The 23,843-nt window shown below is 47.9% G+C and overlaps 1 protein-coding gene across 1 annotated transcript; it reads right to left on the bottom strand.

Moving 5' to 3' along the window:
* Positions 1-12,616: 12,616 nt before the first annotated feature.
* On the bottom strand, positions 12,617-15,870 carry LOC113933904 (histo-blood group ABO system transferase 2-like; the record flags this gene model as incomplete). Its single annotated transcript, XM_035722333.1, has 4 exons — positions 12,617-12,856; positions 12,894-13,317; positions 13,802-13,970; positions 15,859-15,870. Coding segments are annotated over 4 exons (675 nt in total), but the record flags the coding sequence as incomplete, so codon positions are not given.
* Between the last annotated feature and the right edge of the window lie 7,973 nt (positions 15,871-23,843).

Raw genomic sequence — 23,843 nt, 5'->3', positions numbered from 1 at the left:
ATGTTCTGTATACTGTTTATTATTTGTTTTAAATAAAATTACTTCTTTTCAATTGAACATGTCATGAGCATTAAGTACATGCCCAACGCTGTGCCACCACACCCCAGAACATTGCCACAGAATATCTCATTCCCCAAAGGAGTCCCCGAACCAGAAGGCCTCCCTGCCCATTTCTCCCCCAGCTCAGACCCTGGCAACCCCTACACTGCTTTCTCTCTCTGTTCTTTTACCTGTTCTGGATGATTCCATAAGTGGAATCACGCAGTAAGGGCCTTTGTGTCTGCCCACCTGTTTTCAAAAGAGACTTGATTTCTCCTGTGTTTACTTGACATAGAATTTCTCTTATTTGATATTGAAATCCCCGATGGATTACACATCACATGTAATCATAGAGGCCACTTTAGGAATTATGGGCACAATCTCGGGGCCGAGACCCCTGTTCCTGCTGGGACACCACAGCCTGACCCCAGACAGGAAACAGCTGGTTCCTCCTGTGGCCCACACAGAAACCAGGGAAATGCAGAAAGCTGGAAGACACACCACAAATGGCAAAGGCACTGCTCACAACCCAAGGCCAGAGAAAGGTTTCACCTGACTCTGGTCCAAACCACGCTCCAAGTCACTGGGTTCGACAGGGACGGAGACCAAACACATGTAAGTGCAAGGCGGAAGGATAGGCATGCCGGGAATACGTGTGAGAGATGTGGAGCTCCTGGGGAAGGGCTCCGGCAAAGGAAACCCTATGGAGGCAGCGCTGGTCACCCTCAGACCGGCAGGTGTCTGGTCTGGGGACAATGTGAGGAAGCGGAGGTCCAATGCAGGTCCCATGGAGAGAACGGTGTCAGGCACCCCTGTCTGGGAGAACAGTGAGCAGCACCCATCCCAGGCCACAGGTGCACCCATCACCTGGTATGCTCAGCCTCGGACTCACCCCCGGAAACTCTGGCTCGGTTTTTCACAGATGTATTTTCAGGGGTGTTCATCACAGCAGTGGTGGAGAGAGCAGGGAATGGAACAGCACTAATGCCCAAGGAGATGGATGGGATCCACGGTGCCAGTCCTCATGATAGAATGCCCTGCAGCTACTGTCCCAGTGTCATCCGGGGCACAGGATCCGGGAAGCCCCTCCTGAGACCCACCTTCCTGCCACGCTGTTCCTAGGAACATTGAGAATTGTTTGAGGAGGAGGGGGAGAGGTTCCAGGATGACAGCGGGTCCAAGGAGAAGGAAGGTGAGCACTGGGAGGACAGACGGACATGTCCTGAGCCACCATCCAGGGCCCGGGCTGTGATGCCCTCGGACCTTACCCCAAATAATGGCTCCTGAGGTATGGATCCAGCTTCTGTGGTTTCATTCCCTCCCTCCCTGCATCATTTATTCACTCCCTCATTCATTCCCCCCTCTCTCTCCTTCCCCTCCACCCCTCCCTCCCATCCTCCCTGCCTCCCTTCTACCCCTCCCATCCTCCCTTCCCTCCTCCCTCTCTCCCCTCCCTCTCCAGATCCTGCCTCCCTTCCAACCTCCCTTCCCTCCTCCCTCTCTCTTTCCCTCTCTCCCATCCTCCCTCATTCAGCAGAGGATCTGGGGTCCCTGCTGTGTACTGAGCACTGGGGCTTCATCAGTGAGCAGCCCCCAACCCACATGGTCACGTCCACTGTGGGAGGTGACGGGGCAGTCCTCAGGGCTAGCAGTGGTGATGAGCACCAGGAATCTGCTCCTGAAAACAGGTCAGTTGCACAAAGAAACAAATGGAGAGACCCATGCTTAGCACTTCCTCTAGAAAATCTAGTCCTGAAAAGTGATGAAAAGTATATCCTAGACTTCATGCGATGTGAGTTCTTTCTCTTTAATTATTTATTGTTATGTTAATCACCATATATTACATCATTTGTTTTGGTGTACTGTTCCATGATTCATTGTTTGTTCATAAAACAGTGCTCCATGCAGAATGTGCCCTCTTTAATACCCATCACCAGGCTAACCCATCCCCCACCCCCCCCTAGAACCCTCAGTTTGTTTTTCAGAGTCCATCGTCTCTCCTGGTCAGTCTCCCCCTCTGACTTACTCCCCTTCATTCTTCCTCTCCTGCTATCTTCTTCTTTTTCTTTTTTCTTAACATATTTGCATTATTTGTTTCAGAAGTACAGATCTGTGATTCAACAGTCTTGCACAATTCACAGTGCTCACCGTAGCACATACCCTCCCCAATGTCTATCACCCAGCCACCCCATCCCTCCCACCCCCGACCACTCCAGCAACCCTCAGTTTGTTCCTGAGATTAAGAATTCCTCATATCAGTGAGGTCATGTGATACATGTCTTTCTCTGATTGACTTATTTCACTCAGCATAACACCCTCCAGTTCCATCCATGTCGTTGCAAATGGCAAGATCTCATTCCTTTTGATGGCTGCATAATATTCCATTGTGTATATATACCACCCCTTCTTTATCCATTCATCTGTCGATGGACATCTTGGCTCTTTCCACAGTTTGGCTATGGTGGACATTGCTGCTATAAACATTGGGGTGCACGTACACCTTCGGGTCGGTACATTTGTACCTTTGGGGTAAATACCAGTAGTGCAATTGCTGGATTGAATGGTAGCTCTAATTTCCACTGTTTGAGGAACCTCCATACTGTTTTTCAGAGGGGTTGCACCAGCTTGCATTCCCACCAACAGTGTAGGAGGGTTCCCCTTTTTCCACATCCCCGCCAACATCTGCCGATCACTGACTTGTTAATTTTAGCCATTCTGACGGGTGTGAGGTGGTATCTCATTGAGGTTTTGATTTGGATTTCCCTGATGACGAGCGATGTTGAGCACTTTTTCATGTGTCTGTTGGCCATTTGGATGTCTTCTTTGGAAAAATGTCTGTTCATGTCTTCTGCCCATTTCTTGACTGGATTATTTGTTCTTTGAGTGTTGAGTTTGATAAGTTCTTTATAGATTTTGGATACTAGCCCTTTATCTGATATGTCATTTGCAAGTATTTTCTCCCATTCTGTTGGTTGTCTTTTGGTTTTGTGGACTGTTTCTTTTGCTGTGCAAAAGATTTTTATCTTGATGAAATCCCAATAGTTCATTTTTGCCCTGGCTTCCTGTGCCTTTGGTGATGTTTCTAGGAAGAAATTGCTGCGGCTGAGGTCGAAGAGGTTGCTACCTGTGTTCTCCTTTAGGATGTTGATGGACTCCTGTCTCACGTTTGGGTCTTTCAACCATTTGGAGTCTATTTTTGTGTGTGGTGTAAGGAAATGGTCCAGTTTCATTCTTCTGCATGTGGCTGTCCAATTTTCCCAACACCATTTGTTGAAGAGACTGTCTTTTTGCCATTGGACATTCTTTCCTGCTTTGTCAAAGATGAGTTGACCATAGAGTTGAGGGTCCATTTCTGGGCTCTCGATTCTGTTCCATTGATCTATGTGTCTGTTTTTGTGCCAGTACCATACTTGATGATGATAGCTTTGTAATAGAGCTGGAAGTCCGGAATTGTGATGCCGCCAGCTTTGCTTTTCTTTTTCAAGATTCCTCTGGCTATTTGGGGTCTCTTCTGGTTCCATGCAAATTTTAGGATTATTTGTTCCATTTCTTTGAAAAAGGTGGATGGTATTTTGATGGGGATTGCATTGAATGTGTAGATTGCTCTAGGTAGCATTGACATCTTCAAAATGTTGGTTCTCCCAATCCATGAGCATGGAACGTTTTTCCATTTCTTTGTGTCTTCTTCAATTTCTTTCCTGAGTATTTTGTAGTTTTCTGAGTACAGATCCTTTGCCTCTTTGGTTAAATTTATTCCTAGGTATCTTATGGTTTTGGGTGCAATTGTGAATGGGATCGACTCCTTGATTTGTCTCTCTTCTGTCTTGTTGTTGGTGTATAGGAATGCCACTGATTTCTGTGCATTGATTTTATAGCCTGCTACTTGACTGAATTCCTGTATGAGTTCTAGCAGTTTTGGGGTGGAGTCTTTTGGGTTTTCCACATACAGTATCATATCATCTGCAAAGAGTGAGAGGTTGACTTCCTCTTCGCCGATTTGGAGGCCTTTGATTTCTTTTTGTTGTCTGATGACTGTGGCTAGGACTTCTAATACTATGTTGAATAGCAGTGGTGAGAGTGGACATCCCTGCCGCGTTCCTGACCTTAGGGGAAAAGCTCTCAGCTTTTCCCCATTGAGAATGATATTCGCTGTAGGTTTTTCGTAGAAGGGTTTTATGATATTGAGGTATGTACCCTCTATCCCTATACTCTGAAGAGTTCTGATCAAGAAAGGATGCTATACTTTGTCAAATGCTTTTTGTGCATCTATTGAGAGGATCATATGATTCTTGTTCTTTCTTTTGTTCATGTATTGTATCACGTTGATTGATTTGCAGATGTTGAACCAGCCTTGCAGCCCAGGGATAAATCCCACTTGGTCGTGGTGAATAATCCTTTTAATGTACTGTTGGATGCTATTGGCTAGTATTTTGGTGAGAATTTTTGCATCCATGTTCATCAAGGATATTGGTCTGTAATTCTCCTTTTTGATGGGGTCTTTGTCTGGTTTTGGGATCAAGGTAATGGTGGCCTCATAAAATGAATTTGGAAGTTTTCCTTCCATTTCTATTTTTTGGAACAGTTTCAGGAGAATAGGTATTAATTCTTCTTGAAATGTCTGATAGAATTCCCCTGGGAAGCCATCTGGCCCTGGGCTTTTGTTTCTTGGGAGATTTTTGATGACTGCTTCAATTTCCTTCGTGGTTATAGGTCTGTTCAGGTTTTCTATTTCTTCCTGGTTCAATTTTGGTAGTTGATACATCTCTAGGAATGCACCCATTTCTTCCAGGTTATCTAATTTGCTGGCATAGAGTTGCTCATAATATGTTCTTATAATTGTTTGTATTTCTTTGGTGTTGGTTGTGATCTCTCCTCTTTCATTCATGATTTTGTTGATTTGGGTCATTTCTCTTTTCTTTTTGATCAGTCTGGCCAGGGGTTTATCAATCTTGTTAATTCTTTCAAAGAACCAGCTCCTAGTTTCGTTGATCTGTTCTACTGTTCTTTTGGTTTCTAGTTCATTGATTTCTACTCTGATCTTTATTATTTCTCTTCTCCTGCTGGGTTTAGACTTTATTTGCTGTTCTTTCTCCAGCTCCTTTAGGTGTAGGGTTAGGTTGTGTATTTGAGACCTTTCTTGTTTCTTGAGAAAGGCTTGTATTGCTATATACTTTCCTCTCAGGACTGCCTTTGCTGCATCCCAAAGATTTTGGACAGTTGTGTTTTCAATTTCATTGGTTTCCATGAATTTTTTTAATTCTTCTTTAATTTCCTGGTTGACCATTCATTCTTTAGTAGGATGCTCTTTAGCCTACATGTATTTGAGTTCTTTCCGACTTTCCTCTTGTGATTGAGTTCTAGTTTCAAAGCATTGTGGTATGAAATTATGCAGGGAATAATCCCAATCTTTTGGTACCAGTTGAGATCTGATTTGTGTCCTAGAATGTGATCAATTCTGGAGAATGTTCCATGGGCACTAGAGAAGAATGTGTATTCCATTGCTTTGGGATGGAATGTTCTGAATATGTCTGTGAAGTCCATTTGGTCCAGTGTGTCATTTACAGTCTTTATTTCCTTTTTGATCTTTTGCTTAGATCATCTGTCCATTTCAGTCGGGGGGTGTTAAAGTCCCCCACTATTATTGTATTGTTGTCAATGTATTTATTTCCTTTTGTTATTAATTGCCTTATATAATTGGCTGCTCCCATGTTCGGGGCATAGATATTTACAATTGTTAGATCTTCTTGTTTGATAGACCATTTAAGTAGGATATAGTGTCCTTCCTCATCTCTTATTACAGTCTTTGTTTTAAAATCTAGGTTGTCTGATATAAGGATTGCCACCCCAGCTTTCTTTTGGTGTCCATTAGCATGCTAAATGGTTTTCCACCCCCTCACTTTCAATCTGGGGGTGACTTTGGGTCTAAAATGAGTCTCTTGCAGACAGCATATGGATGGGTCTTGTTTTTGAATCCAATCTGATAGCCTGTGTCTTTTGATTGGGGCATTTAGCCCATTTACATTCAGGGTAACTATTGAAAGGTATGAATTTAGTGCCATTGTATTGCCTGTAAGGTGACTGTTACTGTATGTTGTCTGTGTTCCTTTCTGATCTTTGCTGCTTTTAGGCTCTCTCTTTGCTTAGAGGATGCCTTTCAATATTTCTTGGAGGGCTGGTTTGGTGTTTGCAAATTCCTTTAGCTTTTGTTGGTTCTGGAAGCTTTTTATCTCTCCTTCTATTTTCAATGACAGCCTAGCTGGATATAGTATTCTTGGCTGCATATTTTTCTCGTTTAGTGCTCTGAAGATATCTTGCCAGTCCTTTCTGGCCTGCCAGGTCTCTGTGGATAGGTCCGTTGCCAGTCTAATATTTTTACCATTGTAGGTTACATATCTCTTCTCCCGAGCTGCTTTCAGGATTTTCTCTTTGTCTCTGAGACTCGTAAGTTTTACTATTAAATCTCGGGGTGTTGACCCTTTATTATTGATTTTGAGAGGGGTTTTCTGTGCCTCCTGGATTTTGATGCCAAACTTCCTCACATTAGGGAAGTTCTCTGCTATTATTTGCTCCAATATACCTTCTGCCCCTCTCTCTCTTTCTTCTTCTTCTGGGATCCCAATTATTCTAATGTTGTTTCGTCTTAGCGTATCACTTATCTCTCGAATTCTGCCCTCGTGATCCTGTAGTTGTTTCTCCCTCTTTTTCTCAGCCTCTTTATTTTCCATCATTTGGTCTTCTATATCACTGATTCTCTCTTCTGCCTCATTTATCCTAGCAGTTAGTGCCCCCATTTTTGATTGCACCTCATCAACAGCTTTTTTGATTTCGACTTGGTTAGATTTTAGTTCTTTATTTCTCTAGAAATGGTTTCTCTAATAACTTCCACGCTTTTTTCAAGCCCAGCTAGTATCTTTAAAGTTATGATTCTGAACTCTAGGTCCGACATCGTACTACTGTCCGTATTGAGTAGGTCCCTGGCTGACGGTACTACCTCTTGTTCTTTTTGCTGAGGTGATTTTTTTCGTCTTGTCATTTAGTCCAGAGGAGAATAGATGAATGAGAGAACAAAATGCTAACAGGTTTACAACGTCCCCAGCAAATATACTGTATAGAAATCAGAAAAGACCTGAAACCAGGGGAAAAGAAAGGGAAAGAAAGAAAAAAGAAAGAGAAAAAAAAGAAAAAAAATATAAAAACAAAAACAGAACAATACAAAAAAAGCAGAATGTGATCAAATATGATCAGGCTAGTGCATAGATCAGTGACACACACGAGATTTTGGGCGTATTTTGGTCTGTTAGAAAAAAGTGCCTCCTAAAATTTTAAAGGAAGAAAGACATATATGTACAAAATAAGGGTAGATACAGTGAAGGGTTAGAAGATGACTGTAAAGATGAAAATTATAAAAGATTTTATAAAAGGACTTAATAAGATAAAAGTTGTTTGAAGGGCAGGGCGCCTGGGTGGCTCAGTTGGTTAAGCAACTGCCTTCGGCTCAGGTCATGATCCTGGAGTCCCGGGATCGAGTCCCACATCGGGCTCCCTGCTCAGCAGGAAGTCAGCTTCTCCCTCTGACCCTCTTCCTTCTCGTGCTCTCTATCTCTCATTCTCTCTCTCTCAAATAAATAAATAAATAAATAAATAAATAAATAAATAAATAAATAAGTTGTTTGAAAAAAGAAAGAAGATTAAAAAAAGAAAAAGAAAAAAGGGAGAGAATGTGATCAGGCAGGAGACCAGAACAGAGCCATACACTAGTGATTTAGGGTATGTTTCGATCTGTTAGAAGAAACTGTATCTCAAAATTTTAAAGAGAGAACAACTTATATATATATGCCAAAAATAAGGGTAACTACTATGAAGGGATAAAATATGACTCTAAAAATGAAAAATAAAAAATCTTTTTTTTTTTTTAAAAAAGAGATTGATAAGATGTTGGTTGAAAAAGGGAAAAAGAAAAAAAAACAGTTAACAAAAATTAACTTTGATGAACTAATGAATCATGGTAAAAAAAAAAAGCCATGAATTCTATGTGCAGTATTCTCCTAGCGCTGGAGTTCTCCCGTTCTCCTTGATTGGTAAACTTGGTCTTGGGTTGCTGGCTGTTCGTGCTGATCTTCTGGGGGAGGGGCCTGTTGCTGTGGTTTCGAAATGTCTTTGCTGGAGGCTGAATTGCCCCGCCCTTGTCGGTCCAGGCTAAGCAAGCTGCTCGGGTTTGATCTCAGGAGCTTTTGTTCCCTGCAAGCTCTCTGTACAGCCTTGGAGGACCAGGGCAAAAATGGTGGCCTCCCAATCTCCGCCCGGAGGACCTGAGAACTCGGGGCCCCGCTCCTCAGTGCGCCCCAGAGAAAAGCAGTCACTCCCGTGTCCCCGATCTCCGGCCGCTCTCCGTGCTCACCCGGCCTGTGACCGAGCGTTGCTATCTCTGGCACCCGACCCTGTGTGGAGTCTCCAAACCCAGCAGATCCCTGCAGTGCGTTCCCGCGCCACTCCTCCCCGGGAAGGAAGGGGAGTCTCCCCAGATTTGCCGCTTGTTGGGTCCCTGCTGCAGGAGCAGTGCCCGACTGGCCCGCGGATCACAGTTTATGGCAACCCCGAGCTGAGAGCCTGCGCCTCGGCTCCGTCTCTGCAGCCGGCTTTCCCGCTCCGATACCTGGGAGCTCTGCCGCACTCAGGCACCCCCGGTCTTTCTGTGAACCTGAGGGTCCTGAGACCACACTGTCCCGCGAGGGTTCCACCCCCTACTTAGCCACTGCAGCGACGTCCCTCAGCGGAGCCGACTTCTAACAGTTCCGATTTTGTGCTCCGCGGCTCTATCACTTGCCGGAAGCAGCCGGCGGAGGCCCCTCCCCCGCCGTCTATCCTCCTGAATATCGCCTCGGATTCACTTCTCCGCACGTCCTACCTTCCAGTAAGTGGTCGCTTCTCTGTTCAGAGAGTTGTTGCTACTCTCCTCTTTGATCTCCTGTTGAGTTCGTAGGTGTTCAGAATGGTTTGATCCCTATTCAGCTGAATTCCTGAGACCAGATGAAATCTAGGTCTCCTACTCCGCCATCTTGCTCCGCCCCCCCATGCGATGTGAGTTCTAATGACAGGTACGCACTAAATCCTAGAACCAACAAAGAGTAAATCATCCAGTATTGACTGGGGTGTTGTGACTTTTCTGACCAAATGACAGCGTTTCAGCCAACATCTCCAAGGCCTCTGAGTTTTCCCAAGGGCCTCTGTGATCCTTTGGTCCTTCCATCGACGTCCTTGGGAAGCTCTGTCCTGTCGTCTTCCTTGTCCCCTGCCTCTTCTGGGACCCTTCCGTGGCTTCCCCTCCCCCCACCAGGGTCGCCCTCACCAGGAATCCCCATGCCCCTTGACTGGGCGCCGGGATCCCACACTGGGCCCCATGAGCCCAGTGCCTTGTGCAAGTCCCGTGCGCTCCCTCTGGGATCACTTGGCATCTCCCTTGCAGCGGACTGAATCTTCCTGCACTGGGTCTCCTCTGAGCAGTCTGTGAGGCTGCACTGTGCCCATGTCACGGGCACAGAGGAGAGAGTCCAGAAGGTCCAGATGACCTGCTCCAAGTCTCAGCGTGTGGAGCCTGGGCAGAGTGTGGTCCCTGAGCAGAGGAGGACTTGGGCCCAGGGAGCCTGAGGGAGGATGTGGCACAGTGAGCCCACAGGAGGAGAATGAGCAATGTATGGGCCTGGTGCTCAGACCTGCTGGGAGACCACATTGCTCTGGCTCTGTCCCCAGGGCTGGAGGTTGTCAGGGTATACACCCTCCCAGGCTGCAGGCTGGCAGGGACTGGCAGGAGAGAAGGCACCTGGTACAGGACAGAGCTCTCAGGCAAAGAGGAGGGGGCAGGTGTTCCCCTAGCAGCTGGAGGAACTCTTGGTAGCCACCCTCCCAGGCTGCAGGCTGGCAGGGACTGGCAAGAGGAGGCGCACCTGGTGCAGGAGTGAGCCCTCTGCAGAGAGGAGGGGGCATGTGCTCCCCCAGCAGCTGGAGAAACTCGGGGTAGCCACACTCCCAGGCCGCAGGCTGGCAGGAGAGGAGGCACCTGGTGCAGGAGAGAGCCCTCAGGCAGAGAGGAGGGGGCAGGTACTCCCCCAGCAGCAGGGGCACTTGGGCAGGCTGAGGGGGCATCAGTGGAGAGCAGTGCCTGCAGCTGGGGTCTCCACACAGACCCTCTCCTGAGGCTCAGCACAAGCTTGTCTGATGGCCTTTGTCCCCCAAATACAAAGTCTGGCCCAGGACCCCCCCCAAGCCCCAACTCTCAATCCTTTATACTCAGCTCAAGTGACAAGAAATGGCCAATAGTTTAGGTGGTGTTGGTTGCACAAGGACATTTGTTTTTGTGGCCCATGCTGTACTGTTGCTGGCATTTTAAAGATCTCAGGGCTTTGATTCGAAAATGGTAGGATGCCGGGGACCCCAGAGAGCTTTCTGGAAACCTGCCTCTGGGCCTTGCAGCCCTCCCATCCCACCAGTTCTGCTCAGAATCCCTCCAGGCCACAGACCCACAGTCTTGGCTCCTCAGATGGCGCAGACAATGTGCCTTCAAAAAGTGATCCTGGTGGGGCTGCAGGACACACTGCAGATTCCACCAAATCCCCCTCCCAGAAAGTGAGGGTACCACTGGACCAGCTGTCCGAAAACTGACAGGTCAGGGTTCCAAGAAGACACCAGAGGCACAGGAGTAAATGAGGAGCATCTGAAGGCCAGGTAGGGACAGTGAGAATCTCCAGTTTTGCCTAGGGGCAGCTCCCGTCCCCCTAAACCCTCAGTGAGATGGCTTTACTGGGGGATTGTGGGGGACCATTCCTGGAGGACCCATGGCTCCACTGTTAGAGGTCACCGACTTGATCAGTGCACGGGTGGGGAACCGTGGCCACACCCCGAAGAATAATTTCTAGAAACAGTAGCCATCTCAGTGGTAGCTGACCTGGGAGGTCAACCTTCCAGCTGCCTGAGGTGGGATCGAGCCACAGACCAGCACACTAGCCAGAAATGGGAGAAGGAGAACAAGTTCTTCATTTCAGAGTTTCTAAGTCACCGGTTTGTTCCTACGGTCAGTATACTTTGCATCCTGGGAAATCTCTGCCTGTCTAAGGTCATGAAAATATTCTCCTCATGTTCTCTGCTGGAGAAGTTCTTGAAAAATCTCTGGTTTATAGGTAAAAATCATCCGAAAGTGACTTTGGTTGGCACAGCCATGCTGGGAAAAGGATGGATTTTCCCCAAAATACTAAACATAGAACTCCTGTATGATCCCACTATCAGGTAGACCTTTTCAGGAAATGAAGTCAGCTTCTGGAAGTAAGATCTGCACTCTCCCACCCAATCTCCCTGAGGAGGGGCGGCCACCCTTAGCAACCCTCCCTTTGAGGCAGGTGCCTCCCTGGACAAGGGGCTACCCCAGGGCTGGGATGTCTCCACAGCAGCACACCCAATATCCTGGATACTAGGAGACAGAGTACAGCACCAGGCCAGTGAGGGTCAGGACACACTAACCCAAATATGGCACCTTGGCAAATTAAAGATAGAAGCTAAAAGAACTTTTGCATAGAGCAGAAGCAAGAAGGTCTCTCTGACCCCCAGCCATCAGTCCTTCTTCCCTTAAGCAGGTCAGAATACTCCCATGTGGAACTTTCTCTCGCCGGACCACAGGGATGACGTGCTTATCACCAGAGTCAAGGAATTTAGGACCACGGGGTCTATACGAACACACCTGGTTAAATGAACCCTTATCTTCCTAGTTAACTTCTTTATCGTTTACGAGCCCTAGTCCAAACGCCTGTGTCTGTCAATTCTTCACACACTTACTGCTTCTTTGTCTAAAAGGGAGAAGAGCTGTCTGCTCCAGTCACCTCTGCTGGTCGTCATGGTCTTGTGAGGCTCCCACCAAAACAATCAATACATTTTGCTTGCTTTTCTCCCGTCCATCTGTCTTTGTCAATTTCCAGACTCAGCCAGGGACCTTAAGAGGGTTGAGGAAAACATTTTCCTCTCTTGCAACAGTGTGGGGTGGGGAGTGGGGAGTCAGAAAACGCCATCCCATCTTCCTGGCTTTGGTGAAAACGGACCTCTACTGGGAAGCAGCACAGGACAGTGCAAGGCTGGAGGAGCCAGAGAGAGGCACGTGGAACATGTAGGAGATACGTGGCCTCCAGCCAGGGGACTTGGCCACAGTGAAAAGTCCAGGGAGTGATTTTGACTATTATAATGGAAGCATCCCGAACATCAGACCTTCCCCACGCCAGGCTTCATGATTGCTGCTCCTTGTAGTTGCTACTGTTGGTTTAGTGACTTTTCTGAACTACCTTTGTCAAGTCTGTATTCTTTGCTGTGTGTATGGCTACTGAATCCCTGTGCTGTTAACTTAGTGGTCAGCCAGTGGCTGGGCAGAGAAATCACCCCTGTTTCCAAGCTATGGGCTACAGATTGGAGGTCCCCACAACCCCTTCAGGTTTTAATACTCTGCTCCAGTGGCTCATGGAACTCAGAGAAACATGTTACATACTAGACGACCAATTCATTGAAAGGACAGTACTCAGGGCCAGGCAGCTGGAAGTGAGGAGCAGGGCAAGGTGTATAGAAGCAGCTCAGAGCTTCCCTGCTCTCTGAAAGAGGCCTTTGCCCACCTCCACTCTGACCTTCGTCTATACTTCCTAACTGATGACATCCTTCCTTCTGACTCATCTGTTAACTCGGGTGAAAGACCCGGTGGGCACCAAAACGACTCCTCAAGTACTAACCACTGCTGCCGTCCTGGTGATTCTTGGGCACAGCCATGAATCTCAGCTTCCTCATGATGGGGGGCAGCCCAGCAGCTGTGGATCCTACAGGTCCTCTGGGGGCAGGCCAGCAGCTGTGGGTCCCACAGGTCGTCTGGGGACAACACCTTAATGGGCTTATGGCCCAGCAGGTACCTGTTCAGGTGGCTCTCGTCGTGCCACACAGCCTCAATCCCATTGGCCAGGTTGACCCCCATTGTCTGGTGACAGGCCAAGGTCAGTTGGTGAACCTCTACCACCGACCCCCCAGAAAAGGCCCCCTTGTAGTCAAAGTCGCCCTTGCCCCTGGGGATGTGCGCCTGGGACTGTGGCCAATGCTCGTAGCTGAAGTCCTTGTGGGCTGCCTGGTAGAAACTGGAGTGCAGGGTGCCAAAGAGGGTCTCCATACTCACGTGGTCGCGGAACTTCATGTCCACCTCTGTGCACACCAGGTAGTCCACCTCACGGAGGAATTGTGGAGTTAATCTTAGAAAATATATTGTCAGCCCTAAGGAGTGATTGTGGAAGCAGCTGAAACATCAGTAGCGTTCCTGTTCTCGGGCTACTGAACACAATGGCCCAGTCGGAGCAGGATCCCAACATCCCCAGGGGCAGGGCCTAGGTTAGGAGCCAGGAAAGAATGTAACCCTCCGTGCCCCCCTTCCTGCACCTGGCGTTTGCTAGCACAAACATCCCACTCTTCCCTGATCCCATGAAGGCCTCCCTGCGTGCCTGCGCCTATGGGAGAGTGCAGGCCTGCTTCACAGCTTCGGGATACTTGCCATCCCTTTGTCCTCCTTTCCCACGCTTTGAGGCGTCTGCCCTTGCTTTTCTGATAAGAAATGACATAAAAGCGATGTGCAGAACCCAGCTGCTGCTGCCCTACTTGCAGAGGCAGCCCTGCATGGCCGCTCAGATTGGTGTCTGAGAACTTTATTTCAGCACGCGATGACGGGAAGAGCTGCTTACAGAAGCGGCGGATCATCACGTGCTCTGCATGGACGCGTCCTCCCAGCGCAGGGTGCGGGGAACCTTGAGGACCACCACCCTCCGGCCTTCCCGGAGGGGAACATGGGGCCCGGCAGGCAACTGATTGGTGAAGACATAGTAGGTGGCCCTGTGTCCCACCATGAAGTGTTTCTCAACTCTCTGCAGGAACATCTCCAGGAAGACCATGTATCCACAGGGACAGGGGACAGGGCTGGAGGAGGGTCACTGCCATAGGCTGGCGGCAGGACCCCAAAACTTGGGCCGTGAACGTGTGCACTTTCTTCAGGGGGCAGGCCCTTGGCTGCTTTAAGCAACAGCCACCCTCCTGGCCTGGCCCGAGTGCGTCTGCTGGTAGCGCCTCCCTACCTTCGGCTCCCAGAGGTGGGAGCCCTCAGGACCCCATCTTACAAAGGGGAGCCTGAGGCTTAGAGGCTAGAAACCCATGCAGCTGATTCTACCCAGTCTGTAGGGCATAGAAACAAGGGCTGTGCCCAAAGGTGCTCAACTCATGGCAGGTGGGGACAGAACCTGCAGGGAGTCAGCCAGGGGAGGGGACATGCAGGGTTTGCCTGGGAGCTCAGCACAGGGGGAGTGTTCCTGGCGCCAGCATGCTGAGTGTCGGGCTTCATGGGTCACAGGGTCACCTACCCTAACCCTAACCCTTAACCCTAACCCTTAACCCTAACCCCAACCCTAACTCTAATCAAACATCATGCTCAATTTTGAGGACTGACAGCTCTACTCTGAAATCAAAAACAAGTCCATCATGCTGGCTTTCACTCATTGCTCAGTATCGTACTGAAAGTTCTACCCAGAATGATAAGGCAAGAAATCCACATGTGGAAGAAAACAGTAGAACTAGGTCTATTCAGAGACCAGAGATGACATCATCTTATAGACAGAGCTTCCTAAACAATCAACAAAAAATGATTACAGCCAGTTAATATCAATACACAAGAATCTGTCTTATTTGTATACATTAGCCATGAATCATCCAAAAAATAATTTAAGAAAACATTTCCATTTTAGGGAACATTATCGTTGACAAAATACTTAGGAATAGATGTAATCAAGGTGCAAGTCTTGTACGCTGAAAATTACAAAACATTGCTGGAAGAAAGGGAAACCTAAATAAATCTGAGGACCCCACGGCGATGAAAAGACATACTATCGATAAGATGGCAATAGTACACAATGCAATGTGGAAATTCAATGTATTCCCAAGAAAATTCACAAAGGCCTTTGGAAAGAACTGCACAAGCTAATCCTAACAGTCATATGGAGTTTCAAGGGACCACAAAATAGCCAAAACAATCTTGAAAAAGAAAATCAAGGTGAAAGGTCATTCTTCCAAAGTTCAAATATTAATACAAAGCAACAGTAAATAAAACATTTTGATACTGTCATAAAGGTATGCATTCACCCTGAAACAAATAATACATTATACACTAATTGAATTTAAATTTAAAACATTTTTAAAAATAAAGAAATAAAATATTTTTTTAAAAAAGATATGCATACAGATCAGTGGGGTTTAACTGAGAGCCCAGAAATAAACCCCTTCATCTATGGTCCACTGAATTTTGACAAGGGTGGACAACATTACACTGGGGGAGAGAAGGGTCTTTTCAACAAAGGGTGGTAGAAAATTGGCTATCCGTGTACAGAGGAATGAAACTGGACCCTTACCTCACACCACATATAAACATTAACTCAAAATACATTAAAGGCTTAAATGTAAGAGGTAACACTATAAACTCTAGAAGAAATAAGTGGGGATAAATGTTCATAACCTTGGATCTAGCAATGCTATTAGATCTGACACCAAAGCGTAAGAAAGCAAAGAAAAAATAGATAAAATAATATCCTCAAAATTAAAAACCTGTTCTGGGTGCCTGGGTGGCTCAGTTGGTTAAGCGTCCGACTCTTATTTTTGACTCAGATCATGATCTCGGGGTCATGAGATCGAGCCCACGTCAGGCTCCACACTGAGTGTGGGGCCTGCTTAAGATTCTCTCTCCTTCTCCCTCTGCCCCTGACCACTCGCACACTCACTCACTCTTAAAAAAGAAATGTAAAAAAAAAAGTTAAAAATCTTTGTACATCGTAAGATACTATCTGGAAAGTGAACAGATAGCCCGCCGAATGGAAGAAAATATTTGTACATTATGTATCTAATAAGAGTCTGTTGCCCAGAACATGTAAAGAGCGTTTACAACTCCTCAGCAAAAAGACGACCCATTTCTTAAAACAGACAAAAGACTTGGATAGACCTTTCTCCAAAGAAATCATACAAATGGTGAATAGCACATGAATAGATGTTAAACATCCTTAGTCTTTATGGAAATGAAGATTTAAACCAGTTAGATGTCCTTTTACACACAATGGAATCACTATTTTCAAGAAAACTAAAATAACAAATTTTGGAAAGGATGTTGAGAAACGGAAACCCTTACACCTTGCTTGTGACAAATGGTGCAGTCTACGTATAAAATATTTTGGCATTTAGGCAAATAGATCAAAGTAGAATGACCGTATGGTTCAACAATTATACTCCCAGATACATACCCCAAAATTGAAAGGAGAAGTACCCTTATTCAGAGCAGCATTTTTCACCGCCGCCAAAAGGGGGAAGCAACCCAAGTGTCCACTGACAGACGAATGGATAAACGAAACGCGGTGTACACAGCACGGAGCACGATTCAGCCTTAAAAACGAAGGGGGCTCTGACACAGGCGACACCACGCATGAAGCGGGAAGTCATCACGCTGAGCGACATCAGCCAGTCACAGAAGGACAGACGCCCTGTGGTCCCACTTACCGGAAGTGTCCCGAGACACACAGTAGAATGTGGCTGCCGGGGCCGAGGGGAAGGGGACGGGGAGCTGGCGTCTCCCGCAGACAGAGCCGCCCTCGGGGAGAAGGAAGAAGTTCTGGAGAACGACGTGCCCCCGCGGGACCCCAGCTACGGCCGGGAACTGCGCACCGGACACGTTCTGAGGGTTCGGTGGCGGGTCCGCGGGACGGCGCCCCGTCGGGGGTAACACGCCCTGAGGCAGCCCGCGGGCGGCGAGGACACGCGGCTGGGGTCTGAGTGCGGAGAGGGAGGGGCTGCGCTGCGCTGGCGGATTTCCCGCAGAGTCGGCTCCTCTTCAAACCACCACGTCCGCGCGGCCCCGAGAAGCCGAGCCGCCGACGTTCGTGCCGCAGGCGGAGCCCCGCCCCGACCCCGACGGCGCGGCCGCGGGGAGGACCCGCAGGGCCGAGGCCCGGGGAGCGCGAGCGCCGCGGCGGGGGGCCGCTGCCTGACCGCAGCCCGGCTGCGGGGCCCCGGAACCGAATCCGAGGGGCGCGCGAACACAGGCCCCGGGACCCCCGAGCGGATCCGAGCCCAGGAAGGGGAGACCGACAGCCCCGCGCACAGCACCGCGGGGACCCCGCGTCACCGCGCACAGAGCCCCGGCGTCTACACAGCGCGCCCCTCCTCCGCGGGGTCCTGGGAGCTCGCACCCCCTCCGCAGTCCCCGCTCAGGCGGCTTCTCCTCACCTCCTCCTCCCTCGGCGAGTCCTGAGGAGGCCGGCTCCCGTCAGCGTGGACGCGGCCCCACGTCCTCCCGAAGTCTCCACAGCGGGTCCTGAGGGGGCCCGGCTCCCGTCAGCGTGGACGCGGCCCCATGTCCTCCCGAAGTCTCCCCAGCGGGTCCTGAGGGGGCCCGGCTCCCGTCAGCGTGGACGCGGCCCCACGTCCTCCCGAAGTCTCCCCAGCGGGTCCTGAGGAGGCCGGCTCCCGTCAGCGTGGACGCGGACCCACATCCTCCACAGCGGGTCCTGAGGAGGCCCGGCCCCCGTCAGCGTGGACGCGGCCCCACGTCCTCCCGAAGTCTCCACAGCGGGTCCTGAGGGGGCCCAGTTCCTGTCAGTGTGGACACGACCCCACGTCCTCCCGAAGTCCCCACAGCGGGTCCTGAGGAGGCCGGCTCCTGTCAGCGTGGACGCGGCCCCGCGTCCTCCCGAAGTCTCCACAGCGGGTCCTGAGGAGGCCGGCTCCCGTCAGCGTGGACGCGGCCCCACGTCCTCCCGAAGTCTCCACAGCGGGTCCTGAGGAGGCCCGGCTCCCGTCAGCGAGGACGCGGACCCACACCCTCCCGAAGCCTGGGCGTCAGCACAGCGGGTGGGTCCTGAGGCCTTGGAACACCTGTCCTCGCCCCGGAGGAGGAGGGCTGAGCGCGCATGCCCCGCACGGGTCGCGGGGCGGGACTCGGGCGCCTCCCGGCGGGAGGTGGGGGCAGTGCAGGATGCGGTGCACTCAGTTCCGTGGAGGCACCTGTCCCTTCTGGGGTCCAGCTGAATCCATTACATTTGGGAAATTCGAACTGAAATGGAGTCCAATTATCCCCTGACTTCTCCAGAAATAGAAACTATTAATTAGAAACCGTACGGAATTAAGTGAAATGCAGACACAGGCTTTACAACTTACACCAAAATTCATTTAAAATTGTACATAAATTTAAAATGTAAAACTATCAAAATAAAGGGGGTGCCTGCGTGGCTCAGTCGTTAAGCGGCTGCCTTCGGCTCAGGTCATGATCTCAGGGTCCTGGGATCGAGCCCTACATCGGGCTCCCAGCTCAGCGGGGAGCCTGCTTCTCCCCTGCCTGCTGTTCCCCCTGCTCGTGCTTGCTCTCTCTCTCTCTCTCTCTCTCTTTCTCTCTCTCTCTGTCAAATAAATAACTAAAATCTTTCAAAAACAAAAAGTATAAAAAGAAAATCCACATGGTCTTGGGTTCACTGACGAGCTTTAACACACAACACCAAAAGCCAATCCACAAAAGAAAAAAATTGATAACATGAACTTCCTAAAATTAAAACTTTTGTGGGGCGCCTGGGTGGTTCAGTCGTTAAGCATCTGCCTTTGGCTCAGGTCATGATCTCAGGGCCTGGGATCGAGCCCTACATCGGGCTCCCTGCTCAGCGGGGAGCCTGCTTCTCCCTCTCCCGCTCCCCCTGTTTGTGTTCCCTCTCTCGCTGTGTCTCTCTCCGTCAAATAAAGAAATAAAATCTTAAAAAAAAAAAAAAACTTTTGCTCCGTGAAAGACCTTGCTCAGAAAACTAAAAGACAAGCCACAAACTGGGAGGAAATATTTGCAAAGCGCAAATCTGGTAAAAGACTTGTATTCAAAAAATACAAAAGACTATCAGAACTCAATGATAAGGAAACAAACATCCTAATTGATAATGGGTAAGGATCTGAACAGATGCCTGGACAAAGAAGATATTCAGATACAAAATAAGCATACAAAAACATGTTTGACATCATCATTAGGAAAGTACAAATTTAAACAACAGTGAGACAGCACTGCACACCTACCACAAATACTAAACTCCAAAAACAAGAACACCAATTGCTGGAAGGTGAGGAATGGCAGCAACTGTCCCTTCAGAAGACATTTTGGCCATTTTTTCCAAACCTAAGTAAGTATCATTTTAGGATCCAACAATTGCACTTCTAGTATTTAGCAACTGCTTTGAAAAACTATTTCTGAACAAAAACTCACATGCAGTTATGCACGGTAGCTCTATTCATAATGGTTACAAACTTAAAGAAACCAGGATGTCCTTCCATAAATGAATCCATAAGCAAGCTAAGTGCATCCATGTGAAGGAAGCAGAATATGCCATGCAAAATATACCTCTTTGGCACAAGGGATATTTGGGCTGATTAATTTTAAGAAACCCAGACATGGGAGAATCTCTGAAAACCGGATAAAAGTTGCCATTTGGTGAGTGAAATGTACACTTATAAAGGAACGCCCCATTTGTACGCCTGTCTCCCTCTGTATCAGGAACAGAATTACTAAATCTCAAGAAACTCTTACCAAAAGAGAAGGCACAGACTTAAAGCTGTGTAACATCCATACCCTCATTTACTGTGCTCACCTGAGAACATCCCTTAACTGGCCTTCCCACCACCCAAAATCTTTTGCTCTTTAGCTGAAGATAGCATTTAGGGTGAGGGCTGAGCCACTTCAAGGAATTACACCATTTTCCTGGGTATCTCCCATGAATACAGGACATATGCATATTAAACTTTGACTTGTTTTTCTCCTGTTAATCTATTCAGCAATAAAAAGAAATGAACCATCACCCCATACAATCACATGGATGAACTTTACATGTATTTTTCTAAGTGAAAGAATCCAGTCTGAAAAGGATGCACACTGAGTGACCCGATTTGTAGGAGATTCTGGAAAAGGCAAAACTAGAGATGATATTAGGATCTGGAAGTGAATTCCGTGCTATTTTCATGATTTATACCTGCCACTATGCATTTGTCAAAACCCAAACCTTTTGGGGCACCTGGCTGGCTCAGTCGGTGGAGCATACAACTCTTGATCTTGGGGTTGTGAATTTGGGCCCCATGTTGGGTGTGGAGATTACTTAAAAATAAAATCTTTAAAAAACACAAACATTTCTACATCCCAAAGAGTAAATAATAATCTACTGAAAGTAAGTTGTTTAGGATGTGGGAGTATCACAGGATGGTGTGGGGGCCAAGGGCAGGCTGCCCCAAATCTGCCACTTTGACATACAGATCATTTTAAATAAAAGTTACTTAAGAGACAGCCTATGCAATGAGGACACTTAGACCCTCCTCTGTCCCCCTGGAAAGGAAATCAATCTCCCATGTGAAAATGTCCCTGTACCAGGAGGTAAAGAGATTTCAACATCACCAGAAATGGGAGATTTGGAGCCCATAAGGCTGTATAAACAACCCTTGTTACTTTTTACTAATTTATGACCCCAGCCCAAATGTTGTTTAGAATTCCTTACTAATCGAAGCTCCCAAGGTTAAGTTTTCTTTGTCCTGTGATTTCATCAAAGGTGTAGTTTCTCTTTGTCCAAAAAGTATAAAACCTGGCTTCCTTGGTCAGTTCTTTAGACCTCAGGTTCATTATTGGGTCTCCACATCATTGCACTTTAGGTTTTTTTCTCCTATTTATCTGTCTCATGTCAATTTCTTTCTTCATCCCGCGGTAAGAACCTTGGACCAAGGACAATGTCTTCCTCCCCTTCAATGGAATACAGAACGTGTCACATAATCTAACTGTATTAGAAACATATGGGGGGAAAGAACCCTCACTGTAGGTTGTATGACAAAAGGTGCTGACCTAAGCAACTTTGGAAATGAATGGAATCTGTGGATTAAAGAAAAAAAGTACTGTACGTACACAGTGGACTCTATTTGATAACGTTCTCTGCCATCAGAGTGGTAGCTAACAGTTCTGAAAACACCACATCTGTAATCTGGAATGGAGCAATGAATTAAATAAAGGGCCGGTGGTGAGAGCCAGGTTTGCCACTGTTAGAGTAGGAAGTTACAGATCAGCAAAGGGAGAAGATCACAATCTCCATGTGGTGGCGGACCAGGTTGGAGACATCAGTCTAAACTCATCCTTAGCTTAATATGGACACAGACGGTTCCACAGAGAAAACTTTATCATTAGGTATGTCGACATAGGTAGGAATACAGGCATATATTGCCTTGTATTGTCCGCTGAGCATGGACATTTAGCTCCCACGTGTAAGACTTTAATACCGTTCTCTACTACCCAGAGCTCCTTAAAGAACTTGCTGACGCTAGAACTTGGACAGTAAGTATAGGAGCCAGGATAATCTTGACGTATCAGAGAGTAAGGAAGTACCAAGAAAAGAGCCACAGAGACGGAATGATGTCAATGGAAAGCAGGAGCCAATGGAAAGTGCTCTCCATCACCAAAGGAGGAATGAGCCAGCGACCAAACACTGAGGTGCTGAAACATAACCTACCCTGGTGTCCGCGCTGGTAAAAATAAATGATTCTTTTTAAGATTTTACTTATTTATTTGAGAGGGAGAGAGAGTGCATAAGCAGAGGGGAGAGACAGAGGGAGAGGGAGAAGCAGACCCCCCACTGAGCAGGGAGCCCGACGTGGGGCTCGATCCCAGGACTCTGAGATCATGACCTGAGCTGAAGGTAGACACTTAACTGACTGAGCCACCCAGGTGCCCCCAAATAAACGATTTTTTAAAAAGAAACCACACGGCCAAAATGGAGTCACTTATGTCAAGAGACCCAAGCCAGCAAACCAAGACTTACTACCTGACCTAACTGCAGTTCCACACACCCTCACCTCCATGTAAACTTTAACCGGTCAACCTGGAAAATGAACTGAATGAATTACTTTTCTAGTAATTTCTTTTTTTCAATCCCTCTCTGCCTTTAAAATCCTTCCCCTCCCTGCAGCTCAAAGGAGCCCCTTTCTTTTTGCTAAATGGGGTGCTGCCTGCCTCATGAATTGTTCAATGAAGCCAATGGGATTGGGATCTTTTAAATTACTTTGTTGCCTTTTTATTAACAAATTACATAGCTTTTTATAAGCAGGATTGAATAGACCTCTCCTATAAGAATTCCAACTAATAGATGTAGATACTCAACCATTCATCAAGTAAATGGAGCTAACTCTCCTCTCCTAAAGTGGGGGCTCAGGGCAGTTGTCTTCCTGCACATGGGAAAGAGTAACTTCCTGGTGGGGAAGCCTGACCAATGCTGCCTCAGCCAGGTGACCAACGTTAACAGGGACAGTGACAAGGGTTCCCTTGTTGTAAAGTAATGACAAAGCACTTTACCTCCCTGATCTGCTTCTTCAAAACCCATAACCGCAGTCTAATCAGGAGGAAAACAAGTAAATCCCAATGGGGGACTTTCTACAAAATGCCTGACCGGTCCTCCTCAACACTGCCAAGGTCACTGAAACAAAGCAAGTCTGAGAAACCGTCACAGCCAAGGAGAGCCTAAAGACACATGATGAGCACATGTCACGTGGTGCCCTGCATGGGATCCTGGAGCGAGAAATGGTAGAACAGGGGGAACCTGAATAAAATACGGACTCCCGCTAAAAATAACATATCAATATTTCTTCACTAATTGTGACAATTTTGTAGAAAACTACAAAAAGAGAAGAAATCAGGGGCGCCGGGTGGCTCAGTCAGTTAAGCGTCCGCCTTCGGCTCAGGTCATGATCCCGGGGTCCTGGGATCGAGCCCCACGTTGGGCTCCCTGCTCCACGGGAGCCTGCTTCTCCCTCTCCCTGCTGCTCACCCTGCTTGTGCTCTCTCTCTCGCTCGCTCGTTCTGTCAAATAAATAAATAAAATCTTTAAAAAAAAACCAGACATTAAAGGTCAAATAAGGGAAACCTATTGCATCGGACTGGAAGCCTAGAGGAAATGGGTGTTTTCCTAATAAAAATGCACAATAATAAAATGGACGCTAAAATAAGGAAAAAACAGGCAGACCAATTAGCCATCCAGGGCCTCATCTTCCTGCTGGTTTTCCTCTCACTGTTCTGGGGTTTTCCTCTCCTAGGACAGAAAAGGAACAGGGACAGAACTGTTCTCGGGCTGCCCTTAGACCCGACCCCACTCACTGTCTTCCTCTCCCCCAGCCATACCCTGGTAAGCGAGGACACTGTGCACGGGGAGTCTCAGGGATTGTGGATCCTGATGTGTCACCCAGTTCTTTTTTGGATGGCAAGGGACTGGACACACGTACTAAAGTAAAAGAAGTTAATATTTTTTAATGGTAGAAATACCTTAATACTTGCAAGAGACAAGAGTGGGTTTGGACCTGGAAGGCCCAAAGGCTCACACTCTCACAATGTGACCTAGACCCTCTCCAACCCTCCATCCTGCCAAGTGGTCTGGGGTGGCCCCATTCATAGGCACAGTCTCTCTCACTGCATCTGGGGCCTCCCACAACTCCAGGCTGACACCCACTCACCATCCATTCTACTGGGAAGGGTTTCTCTTTCCCTTGGGTTCCATGAAAAGTCATGGCTTTAACTGTCTTTGGCCCGGCTTGGGTCACACTCTCATCCTTGAAGCCATCAGAGCACCCAGAAAATAGAGCAAGGGGTTGGGTAGACTTGGATCATACACCCATCTCTGAAGCGGGTGGAAAGTGGGGTCTGCCCTCTGGAACTGTCTGGATGGTAGGCAGGTGACATG

Source organism: Zalophus californianus, chromosome 10 (assembly GCF_009762305.2).
Source record: "Zalophus californianus isolate mZalCal1 chromosome 10, mZalCal1.pri.v2, whole genome shotgun sequence".
Lineage (NCBI taxonomy): Eukaryota > Metazoa > Chordata > Mammalia > Carnivora > Otariidae > Zalophus > Zalophus californianus.
Note: the sequence above shows the minus strand (reverse complement) of the source record. Positions and strands in the feature narration are given on the sequence as shown.